Genomic DNA, 16,107 nt, shown 5'->3' on the forward strand with positions numbered 1-16,107 from the left:
ATTTTCTTTCAGTTTATAACAAGTGCAAGACATTTAAGTATGCAAATCATGTATTTATAAATTTAGTAGTTTCAACTTTCGCTGAATGGAAAGCTACAGAGCCATTATATCTTTTTTCTTCATTCGTTTGTTGAATATATTTTTGTATAAATAAAATAAAATAAAATAAAATAAAATAAAATATGTATTTTATTGGGTGCTGAACATCCACCGCACTGGATGGCGGTAGTGAGCTGAATCCACCGTTTACGCTGCCTTATCTATAGGTGGCGACCAAGTGCACTTAAATAAAAAACCGGGAAGAAGAAGGTAGGGTCACTCCGAAGCAAACGCAGTCTTTTTCTACGAGGTGAAAGCTAGAAAACATGGAATACGAAGATCACGCTTACACCAACGCCACGCAGGACAGAGCCAATCTCGTGGAGTATACATATAAACGTGAGTACAGACGACAGGAAATGTTTTTAAATGAAGCCAACAACTCAGATGGAGCTGTCTAGGGCACCTAGGAAGTGTGCTCCACTGCTAGAGTACAGCAAGCCTGCTGCCTTCATCCAACAATAAAAGTTACTGTAAGTGAGTTAACCAACGTGTTTCAGGCAGCATTCGCTGTTTATGGAGTTTCTGTTTGTTGTTTCGGCTGTAAAATACATAATTATAGCGTGAACACTGTGTGATAAGTGTGTATTTGACCAGTCCTTTAAACCAAGTCTTGCCACTGGGCCGCCATTTTGGTAACGCCCCCTGCTTTTATCTACATGGTTTGCAAACGAGCCATAACTGCATTTTTTTGTAGTTTGCCGAAACATAAAACCACTTGCATATAATCACTAATTAAACTGAAGTAGAACCGTTTGTACAAGAACAACGGTTAGCAAGGATAATGGTTTATAAAACTTTAGTCTAATACGCATGCGCGAGGATTCACGACACCGACTTCGTTTACGGCTCAATCCGGAGTGCCTTCAATTAACTGGAGCGTCTGATTCTTCAACACTTTTAACGATTATCTGACTATGTTTAAAGATTTATTGTAGTCCAGTTTGCATACTGGTATAATGTTCAACACTTTCGGTAACTTATTCTATTAATCTTATGTTTTCTTTCTCTTTCTTTCAGCGACTAAGAAAGAAATAGAGGAATTGGTGAAGCTGAGGGTTTCAAATCAATACCTCTTCTCTGGAAAGAGAAACAGTTCTATTTTGGCATGGAGGTATGGCAGCACATCAAAGCTCTCTTGATCTTAGAAATATGTGGAGCAGGAAGTAATAGTGGAAGATATTATGTTTTTCCATTTCCTCTACTGTCTATTTATTCAAATCAGTTAATTGTATTTACATATTTTATATTGTTTTCATATTAACCTCAGTAGAGTTGAGGGTTGCACCTTTTAGGGGGTCATCGGTTGTCCATTTGCCGCAGCCGAACATTCAGAAACGTCATGTTTGCAGGACTATCCTTAAACACATGGGATTACAACACAAGATGACTCATAGTCAAGCCTCTAAAAAATGGGAAAACATGAAGAAGCGGTACAAGGTACACTTTTTCCGTCCTCACCTAGATTAATAAAGCATTTGCACACAGTTCTCTCTTTAATCTTTGACCTCTCTCTGTCTCTTCAGGAGTTAAAATTTCCTCCAGAAGGGGTGAAAGTCTCCCCTGAAACGTGGTCCTATTTCTCACTGATGGAAGACGCCATGGCAGGTCGACTGGAGGGCACCGCTCCCATCCTCAAGGTCCTCCCCAGTTACGACAAGGGGGATTTCTTGTCTATCTCTAAACCCAAAAAGAGGAAGGTATTCCCTGCTGCGGCTTTTGTTGTTGACGGGCCGGAGGTTGAGATTTCCCTAAACGGAGCCGAGACCTTTGAGGAGGCAGCGGCGCAGGAGGGAAAGCGTGAAGAGGAGTGCATCAGCACAGAGGTAGAACTGAACGATGTGAGGAGTGGGATGGACTGTGAAAGATATGTGATGGAAAGGGAGAAGGAGGTGATGAAGAGGGAGCAGCTGGTGCTGCAGAGGGAGAGGGCCGTGCTGGACAGAGAGATGGCTCTCCTGGACCGAGACCGGGCCCTGCTGGAGAGGGAGAGGGCGACGCTGGAGAGAGAGAAGGCGCTGATGGAGAAAGAGAGGGTGATGGTGGAGAAGGACAAAGATGCTGTGTGCCGGGATCGGTTGGATCTGGAGCGGGAGAAAATCAGACTGGAGAGACTTTTTTATCAGAAGGAAAGGACTGAGGAGGGGAAAGATGCAGACGTAATGGACAGAAAAGAGCGATTTCTTCATTTATTTGAAAGGCTTATTGAACATTTTTAAGAAACTCTTCAAAGCCATTTAATGCTGTTAAGTTCTAAAATCCTCTCGTACGTGGAAAATACCTGCACCTCTGAGATAACAAATTTTCTGGGCGGTTTCCACCCTCACGCATTTTGAAAATCCACATGTTCCTTGTCCATGAGCCGTCAATGAAAACGTTGAGCCACTCCTAGTTCGGAGAGGTCTTCAAAATGACTTTATTCACTTGTGGTTATTCCATACAGAGCACACATTAGCACGCTGTTAGCATTATTCTTAACCCCGCCCACATAATCGACGCCCCTCCCTCCCAAATCAAACAATAGCCTTTAAGTTGATCCACTCTAGACAGTATTGGCTACTGTGCACTGTTAACATGTCTTTTTGAAGTGTAATATACCAAATATTGCAGATCATGTAAAAAAAATTATTTTTTTTTCTCTTTTGTGAATATATATATATTACAGTATAGACTTTACAACCAATGATGGTGTTTAAATGCGTCTTTTATTGCATTAGATACTCAATTTACCCTTTATTGAGCTCCAGCTTCAATAAGTTTATGCTAGCATACATTGCCAAAAGTGTTAGGTTCGTCATTAATATTAATATTATTATCATTTTTCTTTACAAAACAAACATATTTAAACAATATATTACTGGTTGTTCTTTTTTTTTTGTCAGTCATGAAAAGATACTAAACAGAAACATACATGCCATTTGAGGATTTTTAATAAACTGATTTCTACGAACGCAGCCTACTGTTTAATCAAGTTGCGGAACAGTTTGGCTTTTGAGAAAGTTCTTGTGTGCATGTGTGTGTTTGTGTGTGTGTGTGCGTGCCTGCTTTTTCAGAGAGTGAAGATGAAGGATGACAATTTACGTGTTGGTGGGCAATTATGAAACCAAATCCTCCAAACAGTTGAACTGATTTAAATGTCAGCAGCACGTATAACACCTCACTGGTAGTAGTTTGTTGGAGAACTGTATAGATTGTGTTTTGTGTCGGTATGTACAAAAATGTGTGCAAGAGTGTAGGTACGCGTCTTGTGTGGTTAAATGTGATTCCCGATGGGTATACGGGGCAGGCAGATGTAAGCCTGCGGGGTTCTGCTGAGGTTGATGGGGTTGCCGTCCAGACGGATGTCCTCCAGCGCGTTCCTGATGTAGTTGAAATCTTTCAGGTTGCAGAACGTGTCCTCGTGCATCATTTGGATGTTGTTACGCTGCAACAGAGGGATAGTCGATGAGATATCGCCTCCATGCGTACAGAAAATTTTATTAAAAACGGACTGTTGAATAGTAGCCACGTCCTAGTTTAAGCTGTAAAATTTGAAAGTAAATATACACATCCAAAAATATTCTGCATAATTTAAGATGTCGACCAAAGGTGGAAAGTGGTGAGATATGTGGGTAAATGAAATATACCTGTAGGTGTAGAGATCGCAGGGTGTCTGGTAGAGGCACTGGGATGTAATCAATGTGGTTGTCTGTTAGGTACAGGTACTGCAGGGCAGTCATATCCTGTGTACAGGGAGAAAAACACGTTTACATCGTACTTTTGTGTAAGACAACAGTCTGAGTGACTTGGCCGTTATAGCTGAAACACAGATAGTGCCATTCCTTTAGCAACTCCAGGCTTCTATTTACTCATCTTAGGGTAAAACAATATTAGAATTCCTTCAACAATGGTTATCATGGGCAGAATACCAAGAGAAAAAGAACCCTGAAGCGTGCAGTATCCAAGTCTGATGCAGATATTGATGTTTTAAGCATTATTTTCTAGGTTTGGATATACATCCTTCTCACAGATTTGCTGTCAGACTGACCAATAAAGGTATCAGACAACAGTATGTTACCGGTGGGAGCTTGAAGTCTGAAAGTTGCAAGAGAAAGCCCTTCTCCAATTTTATTACCAACTAAACGGCACGCATGCCATTGGACGCCCAAATAATCTAGAAGAAAACATGATTAATTGGAGCAGATTAGCTTGTTCCATCGGTGCGTGGTCGACAGTGGTTTGCCTCGGCTTGGAAACACATATGCGGCTACCTTTCTATCATTATGAGCTGGAAGGTTTTCAGCAAACTGTGCAAGAGTAGCCTATGTGTGACCAAACCATGCAGACCAGTTTTTGTTCCACAAGTGCTAATAAGTCTTGGGTGCCCATTAGTCCTTCCCTCCATCACTTAAGGTAAATGCCACCCTGTGTATACGGAAAATGCCCTACAACGTCTCCTATGGTCTAACAATCACAGTTTCTTCCTTTTCTAAACTCCACTTGTCCCATTTTCCCGTTTCAAACTCATACAATACAAGGGCTACCTTCAAATGAGGTAGCTAATACCTCAATAGTAGAGTCTTAATTATTGGAGGTCTAACAATAAGTACAAAAAAGTTGCACATACTTTGAACGCCTCTTTATGAATACCCCTTGATCCAATGTTGTTCTGGCTGGCATCGATCAAGGTCATGGTCTCAGGGAGACCGGGCAGCTGCGAGATGTGATTTTCCCGGATCACCAGCTCCTCCAGCTCTGGCAGACCCAAAAATGCTTTTTCATCGATGGACTTTATCTCATTGCCAGTTAGGTCAATCTTCTTCAGCTTGTCTGTCAGGAAAAAGTGTTGGGAAAAGAGATGTTTTGAGAAACCATGTTCATTCAATGGTCACCGAGAGCTCACTCCGTCTTATAACATGTTTGACATTCACGTTTATTTATATTGGCTGGTATGATGGTTGACATACTCATGGAGGCGAAGTCGGACTTGTTGATCTTGGTGATTCTGTTGAAGCGGGCATAGAAGTGAGTGGTGTCTTTGGGGAGAGGTGGTACGCTATCTAGCTTCAAGTCATCACAGTAGACTGAACCACCGAGGCAAATGCACAGCAAGCAAGTGGGCATGCCTGGAATATTACGACAAGAAGAAGAAGAAAAATACGAGTTGGAAGAATTATAATATTAATAGAAAGAATAAATAAGACCCAAACCTCAAAAAAACAATGTTATACAAAACCACTGGGCAACGATAATTGAAACGGATCCAGGTTATCAGGATTTCGAGTTCCAAGGTGGAACCGTGGTTTCATATCATGCTCCGTGCTGTTCAGTACTGACCTCGTCTGTCAACGTCAGGCTCATCGGGCTTTTCTGGCTCATCAGGCTCCTCTGGTGGTCCAGAGGACCCTGACTCATCTGTACTGCCTGCACCCTCCTGTGGGGTTTCTGGTGTGGACGGAAGCAGCTCGTCCTCTTGTTAGAGACAAGATTAGGTGTTAGAGAAACAGGTTAGATCAGCACAGACATGGGACAGGAAGTCTGGCAATCAGTAGCCCACTGTTTGCCGCAGTAAGTTACATGATGTGTTTTAGCGTGTTAGGAACATGGAACGGGATTTGGTGCGTTGTTAGGAACAACATGATGGTTAGCAAAGGACACAAAAAACACTTCTAAGGAAAGTTCAAATGGATTTTAGCCTCTTTTATGGTGGCCACATTTTTGCTCAAGTTCACTACACCAATAAGGCCTTCTGAGGGTGTCCTGTGGTGTCTGACAACAAAATGTTGTGAGCGAGTATCTTTGGACCTCTGTGGACCAGGCTTGTTTCAGTGCATCCTGAAGATATTTGATCAGTCTGGGATCTAGTGAATTTGGAGGCCAGGTCAACACATCATGCTGTTTTTGGTGCTGCCTGTGACAGGCTGCATCCTGCTGGGGATTGCTGATGCCATCAAGGAGTGTCATTGCTATGAGGTAGGGGTGCCTGTTCTGGTCCATGTGGGTGATACATGTCTAAGTAACATCCACACAAATGCCAGGTTCAAAGGTTTCCCAATAGAACATCGAATTGATGGAAACTGAAAAGATGGCCAAAAGATGGTTATTTACTTCTGCTATCAGTGGTTTTAAAGTTGTGTTTGACTGGTGTATTGTCTCCTGCTGTTTTCCCCATTCACCTACTGTCTATTTCAGATCTGGCAACTCTCACCTGCCCTGCTTTCCTATTCGTATTCAACCCTGACGATCCCCAGCTGTGTGGACACCTGCATCCACTTCCCTGATTAGCGCTCTCGGTATTTATACAACAGGTCCACTGTCTCAGGCTTTTCTTTGATAGCCTGTTTGAATTTCCTGACTGCCCCCTTTGCTCTTGTTTTCTGGCCTTTTTCCCAAGAACTTTGGAAGAAATCCTTTCATTTCCAGTACTACAGTTACTTTTACTTGTCTGGTTTCATGTCGAGCATGTGGTGCTTGATTTTGAGCCTCTTTTCTAGAGATTATGTGCTGACAGTGGAGCCGTTACAGGCAGTAAATTTTGGCCCCCTTCAAAAACTTTCCATCTCCAGAAGTTTCTCTAAAATCAGATCACCTGTAATGCAAAGTTTAAAGAAAAAAAAATTAAAGCAACACTAGTGTTCCAGTTTGGACTCATATATAGTAATATTCCTTCATTCGCAAGCTTCCTTGACTCTTTGTCTACTTTGACTCTTTTTAGCATTTTTATTTTTTAGCTTTTCACATGTCTCACACAAGTCTAGATACTGACCTTTGCCAGTGTCAGGGACCAGAGTTATCTCAGGCACCTCAGTGTCTCCAGAGCCAGAGTCACCTGAGGGAACCCCAGAGACTTCGAAATCTCCAGAGGGTTCGATATCTCCAGAGGGTTCGATATCCCCTGAGGCCCCTGAGATTTCAAAATCTCCTGTGATCTCCCCAGAAGCACCTGATGCCTCTTCGGGGATACTTCCAGGAGTGGGGGTCAGCTCGTCCTCTTGTTAGGGCCAAGGATCAGGGTTAAGAGACGTGAGGTTAGGAGGTGACGGGTTAAGATGGACAGTCGATTAACCCATAAACCAATCGAGATGAGAAAGGGATGTCAGAATGACAATGATTAAGAGTAAGAAACAAAAAAACAATGACACACATTTAACTACAAAACAGAGAAGAAGCAGTTAAATGGAATTTATGATAAATTATGAACATGACTCACATGAAGAAGGACACAGATTAAGAAATAGTGTTTACACAAAGGTCTGTAAAGGTACTAACCTTCAGAAATCAATGTTATTCCCATGTCCCCAGACTCATCAGAGTCCCCAGAAACCCCGGTGCTTCCAGAGGCTCCTGAGATCAAAAGATCTCCAGAGAACCCAGAACCAGACTGGTCCCCAGAGCCACCAGAGCCCAGGGGGAGTATAGTGGGAATCCCGGAGCCTCCAGAGGTAAACTCCCCGGAGGCTCCAGAAGAAGCAGATCCCATGGTATCTCCAGATCCTGACATATACCCAGAGTGATCCCCAGATATCAAGACACCTCCAGATACCAGGAACTCTCCTGATCCCCCAGAGCTAAGGAGCTCCTCTGAGTCTCCAGACATTAGGACAATGTCACCAGAGCCCCCCGAGCCGGAGACCAGTATGTCTCCTGAGCCTCCAGACCCAGAAGCCCCAGAAGCCCCAGAGGCTCCTGAGGCCCCGGACCCTGCGGAGCCCCCAAAATCCCCGGAGATATGAAGAATATCAATGGGCGTCAGACGCAGCTCCACCTCTTGTTAGAGACAAGATTGGGTATTAATAGACAGACAAATGAGACTGATCATTCATCAAGTTTAGGTTAAAGACAAATGGACACAATGACACATTTAACAACTGGTTAAATGGATGACATGCACATGGAGAAGATGATTGAAGATGATTGAAGAGTTTGAAGTACAGACGAGTGTTTCTTAGTTGTTTGTGGTCATTTTGGGCAATGCTGCTTACACAACTCCATAGACCCAAGGGAGGACAACGTCCTCTCTCAAAAAAGGATGCTCTTACTCATAAAGCAACTTTATATATTTTTTGGGGTACATATCTATATATGTGTGTGCTCCTTCAGACCTTTCTGTGTGTCTGGGCCCATGAGAACACCGGATCCCCCTGAACCCTGAGGGACAAGCTGGGGTTTCAGGGGCAACTCCTCTTCCTCCTCCTCCTCCTCCTCCACTACTTCCACTTCTACAGGGTAGTTATAGTCAGGTGGGGCCAGTGTTTCAATCTCTTCCTGAGAAAAAGACAGCATCAGTGAATCAGAAATATATTGGAATTCGATCAGAAGAGTACTTTAGTCTGAGTTTTTTTTTTTTTTTTTTGTCGCGTCAACGCTGAAATGGAAACAGTTCATGCTCCTATGGCATTCTTGGAAAACCGGCGCCGCTTCTAACTTTGAGCCTTAACAATTTTCTTCCATTCCCTACATATTTCCTTTCTTCAAATATTGATTGAATAAAGTTCCCTTTTAAACAGCACCGCTCTCAAATGTTATTGAACGTTTCCACTGTCTTCATGAACTAAAGGGAGAAGCACAAGTTGTTCCAAGACCTCAGTGTAGCTTTAAGATTTCCACCACTAGATGGAAGCAAAGAATTCAGATTGAAGTCTGAAATGTAGAAACCATTGGGGGACATTTTTAGTGTCAATGCACCAGTTGATCACCACAGAGATAACAGTGATAAAGCTGATCACTAGCACTTTCTGAATGTACATCTGTATGGAAGATATACATGTTTCCATGACAACAGCATCACCATGTTTGTTGTAAATTCTCAAGCAGCTTTAAAATCATGTATAAGGATAAAAAAAACACACACACACATTGAGGCTGGTTTGAAAACCTTGCACATCAAATAGGACAGTGTAAATAAATAAAACGACAATGCTGCCAAAACCTGTAAAGTTTTATGAATTACAGTGCCCTCTGTTACCTCAATTAAAGCTTTAGTTGCATCTATCATTGCATTTACAGACGTTGCAGTTGCCCTTTGACGTTTTGCTGCAGTTCTATCAGCATCCAGACGAGGGCAATGAACTCCCACACACTGCCACAGGTAGTACCTGACGCTCTATCACGACCCGCAAGGCTGACTCAACCCTCCAAACAGGGAATGGTCCTTGTGGAACCAAGACACACATGGTAGCTGCAAGGATCCACATCCTCCTCAGAGTCCTTTCAGTGAATTGGATGTCAAAAAGCCAAAACAAAGTGAACTATTTCTCAGAGAATGAAGTCAAACTGAACATTTCTGTCACCAAAAAACAAGTTAAAAAGATAAATAAATGCACCAATGAGGTGACATTTTAAAGCTTGGCTGAGGCGCAAAGATTGGGATACAACAAGGTAGGCCTTTGAAAAGTCTTGCACAGAGTTAGCTCACTGGAGCTCTCCCCTTCATTTCCCTCTTTTTCCAAAGCAAACACATATACCCGAGGGGGAAAGAAGAGGCGAAAGGCTGGCGACCAAACACACTGAGGGGAGAAAAAAAAAAAAACACACTCGTGGAAACAGCATGGCGATACAGAATGCACAGGAAGAGACACCGAGGGCGAGCATCAAGCCAAAACCAACCGTTGTGTTGCAGCTTTAGCGTATATGAATCAATCAGTACATGCATGTACATATAGGTAGTGAAAGGAGTCGTCGGCTGAAACGACACTCTTTTTCAACAGCTTTGTCATTTACAATGCACTAAATGAGATTTGCTACCTCACAAACATGATAATTACTGAATTTAAGAGGGGGATTTTGTTGCTTTTGGACACGTTTAGGTTATTGGTCCCCCCGTTTCCAGTCTGTGTTGCTAAACCAAGCTAATCACCTGGTGGGTGGCTACAAAATGCTGAACTTTAACTTTTTCTTTCCAGCTGCAGCAGGCTAGATAAAGATACAAAGAATTTTCCAAAATGTTTTCACTATACTGACAAAGAGAAACATTTCTTTGGGAGAGGGGGACTTTGGTATGTGTTTGTCTTCCAAGAGGCGCTCACAAAGGACTATGGGAATAACAGACACGACTTTAACTATATAGTGATAAATTCCAGTTGAACAGCAGCGCAAACAACAGCCACAGAACGGAACCTCAGAGATGACTCAACACCTCCGTGACAGGAAATACACCAGTGTAGAAAACTATCCTGCCAAGAAAGTAAAAAAAAACATACAGAAAATATCCAAACTTGCTCCTAAATATGTTATTCAACTCAAGATGAATGGCTAGGGGACAAATAGAACATCCTGTCCAAACTAAGGCGAAGCAGTGAATTTGAATGCAGCAGACTGAGGACGATTTTGTTTGGACAAGATGAAAATCCGTCAAAAGAGACAAGCCCCCGAAGAGAAAGACGAGAAATACCAAACTAGAGCTGGACGTGGAAAGTCAAGACTCAGCATTCCAGAGGCACCAAGCTCATCCTTGCTTCATTTCTCCCCTCTGAGACCTGATGTGTGCATGTGAGAGACAAAAAACCCATTTAATCTTCACTCTTGCCTATCTGAAGACCTATCTGCCCTTTCACCTTTAACCGTGTCGAAGCAGAGCAACAGATCCTGGCAATACCCGGTTTCTCAACGCTGCAATTATGACTCTAAACCTTATGTTGATTTAGTGGGGATGTAATTGTACTGCTCTGTTTCTCCTCTTTCTGCTCCCGCAGACTCCCACAAAATCCTCATGCAATGTGCTGTGTCACATCCAGTCTAGTTAGACGAAGAGAAATCATCAAAGCCATTCCCATGCAACACATGACAACTTTCCCACGCTGTGTCTAACACTCCGCTGGAAAACCTCGCGCAACAGAGCCCAGTCATGCCGATTAAAAAGCTGTTGATTGTAGTTTTTGGCAAAATGCTTTGAACGGCATCTTATCATATCTGTGGAGTATCACGGGAGAGGCCTTTGATAACTGCAGTAGTGGGTGCGCAATCCACATTAGGTTTAACTTAAGTCGGTCAAAAATCTCGTGTGGATGATTTGCCTCGTGCCATCTTGACACAGCCTTGGTCTAAATTCCGTGTTACAAAGGAGCGTAAAGTAGGAACATGAAATCTGGCTAAGGCCGGTCTTTTCGATGTGTGCCCTGCAGGTTTGCCACATCACGCACGACTTGAGCTGATTTAAAGGGCACTGCTGGAATCCATTTGTCATGTTCATAAAACCTTCCACCGTTTTTCACTCGTCTTTTTTAAAGCTGATGTGCCAAACAGAACCTCAGTGAATAAAAAAAGAAAAAAAAGAAAAAAAAATCCCAGAAGGCACAGCTGTTACTTTTTTATGCTAATGAAGATTTGGAGACACCAAATCACGACACACATACTTGTTTATGCACGCAGAGAACTGATTCTAAAGTAGTTTCCAGATCATTGACATACGCTACCTAGAGAGTTGGAAAGTACATGTTAGATCTGAATAGTAATACAGAAACTGATTCCCCATCTGTGTTACCTGCACGTATCCAAACCAAATAAAAATAAAGATCAAAATGTGTAAGTACTGTCTGATAAAAAAAAAAAAAGTATTCCTTCTTGGATTTATGCAAACAAAAACTCTCACCGAGGCATAAATATTGATCGATTCCACAGCTGAAAATAGTTCCAGATGCAAACGGACTTAAATGTTGGCCGGGCCAAGGTATGAAACCCAAATATGTTGGACATAATCGTGCATAAAGCTGGAGAGCAGACCCCGCTGGTATCAACGGGATCCCTGTCTGCTCAGTGAACCTGGCGACCCCAGACCAAAACCAGACAGTTTACCAACATTACACTGTCACCATTGTTTTTCCTGAAATCTGAAAAATTAGATCAGCAGATTTTCTGCAAACTGATAAAATGTCCGCTCTATATACACAAGTTTCAGGCAGTTGGTCCTATTTCCAGGGGGACCCTAGTTAAATCTGTCATAGGGTAAACAGAAGAGAGTTCATAGGAGTATTGTTGCAAAATATGCCAAAGGGTTTACTTTTTCAAGGGGCCCCAAACAGTTGCTTGGCGCACCCCTGTCAAAACCACCAAAATGAACTTTACTTGAACTGACAACTTATGGTTAAAGGCCTAGTAGGGGTCTGGAAACTGTCTCCGCCTGGACGCCATAAAGTTTCTTACCGGAGCATCTTCGTAGTCGTAGATATCCTGATTGTCCAAGTCGTTGCTGTCTGGGTCCACATCGTAGTTAGCACTGTCATATGAGTCCACTCCCGCTTGTCGGGAAAACCTGGGGCTGGCCACCGCCGCTTTGAGGACGAAGAGTCCCAACACGAGCCGCACAAGCATCCTCATATTCCACCTTGACGTGGAAGGAGAGAAGGGAAGTCAAAGGTGGAAAGTCTGCAGGGAAATTAAACTGACATGATTAAATTAAAATAACAAATTAAATTAGTATATGATTACCAGGAACCAAAGCACCTGTCAGAAATGAGGACATGCCGGTTTCATAACAGGGCATGCCTTTACGCATAACGAGTTCATAATATCGGCTTCATAATCTGTCTTTAGTGCTGCAGACCAGGACTTGACTTTGGGTCCCATCAATGAATTCATTAACAAGGTGCAGACAGCTCAAGGGATAAAAATATGAGGCCCTCCTGCTGCTTCTAGCCAGAGCCTCACTGATCTGTGGAGCAGCCATCTTGGCTCAAATCAGTGCTCCGCTCAGGTGTGTCAAAGGTCAAAAGTCAGACTTGATCTGATAATGTGTGGCGGCTACTTTTTCTTCAACCTCACTCAGGCTAAACGCCTCTTAGACATAGATTTTCCGCTTGATTCTTAATTGAGATGCATTTAAAAGGGGATTTTGTGTTGCTTATCTTCTGTTAAAACCTTCATAAAGTGCCATTTAAATTCCTGTGTTTTTGGCAGGAGCTTTGGTGTATTTATTTTTTTTGTTTGTTTCCCCCAATTACAGCAAAAAAAAGAAAAAACTTTGGCAGTGCCATGCGGCAAAATCCCTGGCATCAAACTTAAAATGAGGGCGCTTGAATCTAAAATTAGCGCGTATGATTTTCACTGCGTGCAGATCTGCTCTATGCACTGCCCTGACCCAGATAGCTGCTGTTCATAATCTTGTTCATTTCCTCAGCAGCGCAGATCTACTAAGCTTAGCGAGGTTGATTTAGTTCATAAGCGTTATTCCAAAGTGGGAAGCCCTAATGAGATTAGCATATGTTGATTACAGCTTAATTAACAGGCATCGCAGACATTAGTCTCTGGGGTTGATCATCAGACGGTGCGACGTTTCAGGTGCAGGTGTTGCAGGAAGCCCGAGATAGTTTATGTCAAGCAAGAGAGAATTTGGCAAAAGAGTTTAAAGAGAGTCCTCTAGGCCAGGGTAGAGAAATGGAGAGCGAGGGAAGGGGGGGGGGGGACGAAAGAGAGAGACAAGATGTTGGCCCTCAGGGTTAGATGGAGAGAGCGAGGAAAGGGCAGGAGAGAGTGGGAGAAGGGGAGAAAAAGAGAGAGACGGGTTTCTGAGCCGACTGGAGCCCTCGCCCTTCACAGAGGGCCTTTATGAGGGCCGCTCGCCGCCTGTCTCAGCACTCAAGCTCCAAATTCCACCGAGGTTTGTGGACAGGATGGCAGCGAGTTACGGCTGCAAGGAAAAGCTTCATTCAACAGTGACGGCGCTCAAACACACACAAACACACACGCGTGCACGCGCACGCACATTCACACGCACACTTGGAAAGATGCAAGTCCCCCTCACAGATGCACACTCTGTCTTAACACACCTATCTTTCAGGGAGAGAAAACTGAGAAACCTCTACTGCTATTTTTGGGATGAGGACAGATAGGAAACAAAAAAATAAAAAAAACACCTTCCTGACTTATTTAAGTCATGAATGCATAGAGGCATTATGCAAATCAGCCTCTTCATTGTCTCACAACATGAACTTAGTGCACTCTGTTGAGAAAACTTGAATTAGCGTTGCTACTGAAATAGATGAGGCTGTGAACTCCCAGCATGGTTCTACTGAAAGACGAACTATACTAAAGACAGAGGTGTGCTTTTATACAGGCCATCACAGTGTATGTGTGTATGAGTGTAGCCTCCAGACTACCTCTCTGTTATGCTTGGCTTCGGGCTGGGCATTCCTGACATCCAGTGATTCTACATTTTCCACTCAAAAGCCACAAGCAAACTCGATGATGTCTCTTTGCTGCAGGTTGCACAGCGATCTGCTACATTTGCACGACAACAAAACGAAACAAACAAACAAAAAAGCCGTTGCTGAATCTGTAACCGAAGACAGGTGATTAGCCGGTAGGAAAAATGACTTGTGCACCGAACTGTGCATTGAAGGTGAACATATTTAAACGCCCTTTAGTATTTTGAAAATTCCCAATACAGCTTCCTGCCTGAACAAGTCAAAGAACCGACGACGCTCAAGGTGCAAATTTTACCTTGCTTTCCTTTAAAATGCAACACAAGCTGTGAATGAATACATTTATACCAAAAAACTTTGTCAGACACTGACACTCAAATCTACAGAAAATCACCAGTCAACACAGTCATACATATATATATATATATATTTTTTTTTAAAGTCCAAAAGTGCAACAAAGACATCCACATTTAGACACCTGCAAACCCAAGGCATAAAATAAATCAGCTCCACCATCAACCAGTTAGTTTGGGAAACTCCTACTTAAATCCTGAAATGCTGTGATTTCAGAGGTGCTAGTCAAGGAAACTCTGCCCACCCAATCCCCAGCACCACAGAGACATTCAGCCAGCATGAAGATAGCACCAAGTACGCTTACCTCTGTCTCCTGCTTTCCCGAATGGTCCCTTCAGCCGTGATGGAGATGCTGAGGGCTCCGGGACTTGGCCAATGGTGAGGGGTCGCACAGGGTGCCTTGAAGAGGGAGGGTGTGTATGTGTGTGTTTGTGTATATGTGTGTGTGTGTGTGTGTGTGTGTGAGAAATGTGTGAAAGTTGTGTATGTGTGCGTGTGAATGTGACAAGTGTGTAGGTGTGTGTGTGTGTGTAGGTCTGTGCGCTCTGGCGGACCCGGGTGCCCTGCCGCTTATGTGTGAAGGTAGGCACTGAGACTGATTGGACCACAGCGGATTGCTTTTGGTCACTCGGAGTGCACCCACCCCACACCGAACACCCGCATGCACAGCCCTCTCTGACACTGCACACATACACATCAGACACAAAGAGAGCAGAGCCACCCCCCCCCGCCCAAACCCTCCCCACCAATGACAAAATATCTCTTTATCCCTCACAAGTGTATCTTTTACTTTTCTAAGAGTGTGGCTCAATCAGACTGAAATATTTGTCTGCCTTTTCCTGAGGTGAAACTTTGGCATGTGTTGCTTTCATGTATGAGGGGGATCCACGGGGGCCCTTGTACACAATGGGACCTCTGTGAGGAGCCCCAGTTAGCATGGAGCTGAGAGGAAGTCCCCGCTCGGAGGAAGGCCTCTGCTCCGCTACAACTACAGACCTGAATTCAGTCGTGGAAGTCTGATCCGAGTTAAGACTCTAAATGTTTCTTGTTGTCATTTCTGTTCATACGTGGGTGTGCTTTCAAAGAGATGCTACACAAACTCATAGTCATTAGGGCCCACTGTTAAAACACACACAAAACATAAAAATGAGACGGGATGCCCCACAGCTTTGCTTGGCCATGATTTTGTCTCAACCTGCCCCCATGGTAACTCTAGACCTTATGATGAGTGAGAGGAAAAGGACGTAACAGGAAAGCCAGGAGTCAGTCTGCACCTGCCATATAAGCTGGGATTTATATTGAGAGCCTTTCTACTGCCAAACATGCCAGGAAAGAAAAATGAATAAGATGCCCAAAAATATCATATTATGAGACAGTGATTGATGAGAACAGTACATGACACATGATGCATTGTGCTCAAAAAGTCCCCTCTGGTGAAATATTAACAGTAGGCCTAATAACTGTGAGCCAAAATATAAGATATGACCTCTTTACACTGAAGAATCAAAGAAGTATCTGTTCTGTTACTAGCCTGCTGTCT

The 16,107-nt window shown here is 43.3% G+C and overlaps 2 protein-coding genes across 3 annotated transcripts; one reads left to right on the forward strand and one right to left on the reverse strand.

The window, feature by feature from the left end:
• The first annotated feature begins 275 nt into the window (after positions 1 to 275).
• Positions 276 to 3,049, forward strand: si:dkeyp-38g8.5 (uncharacterized protein LOC568385 homolog). 2 transcript variants are annotated; one of them, XM_047576024.1, is made up of 4 exons: positions 276 to 438; positions 1,120 to 1,213; positions 1,452 to 1,539; positions 1,626 to 3,049. In XM_047576024.1, exons 1-4 carry the CDS (start codon positions 366 to 368, stop codon positions 2,316 to 2,318), a joined length of 948 nt encoding a protein of 315 aa, XP_047431980.1. In that variant the 5' UTR covers positions 276 to 365; the 3' UTR covers positions 2,319 to 3,049. The 2 variants fall into 2 exon arrangements, with proteins under 2 accessions (XP_047431980.1, XP_047431981.1); XM_047576025.1 differs by having other exon boundaries at positions 408 to 438; positions 1,370 to 1,539.
• A 101-nt stretch (positions 3,050 to 3,150) lies between these two features.
• On the reverse strand, positions 3,151 to 15,220 carry epyc (epiphycan). The gene is made up of 10 exons (XM_047576022.1): positions 14,872 to 15,220; positions 12,217 to 12,397; positions 8,181 to 8,343; positions 7,348 to 7,845; positions 6,845 to 7,069; positions 5,416 to 5,550; positions 5,046 to 5,204; positions 4,706 to 4,908; positions 3,726 to 3,821; positions 3,151 to 3,523 (listed from the first exon to the last, which is right to left on the reverse strand). The coding sequence occupies exons 2-10, from the start codon at positions 12,388 to 12,390 to the stop codon at positions 3,353 to 3,355; spliced, it is 1,824 nt and encodes a 607-aa protein (XP_047431978.1). The 5' UTR covers positions 12,391 to 12,397; positions 14,872 to 15,220; the 3' UTR covers positions 3,151 to 3,352.
• Positions 15,221 to 16,107: the final 887 nt, after the last annotated feature.

The sequence above is a fragment of the Mugil cephalus genome, chromosome 22 (genome assembly GCF_022458985.1).
Source record: "Mugil cephalus isolate CIBA_MC_2020 chromosome 22, CIBA_Mcephalus_1.1, whole genome shotgun sequence".
Classification (NCBI taxonomy): Eukaryota; Metazoa; Chordata; class Actinopteri; order Mugiliformes; family Mugilidae; genus Mugil; species Mugil cephalus.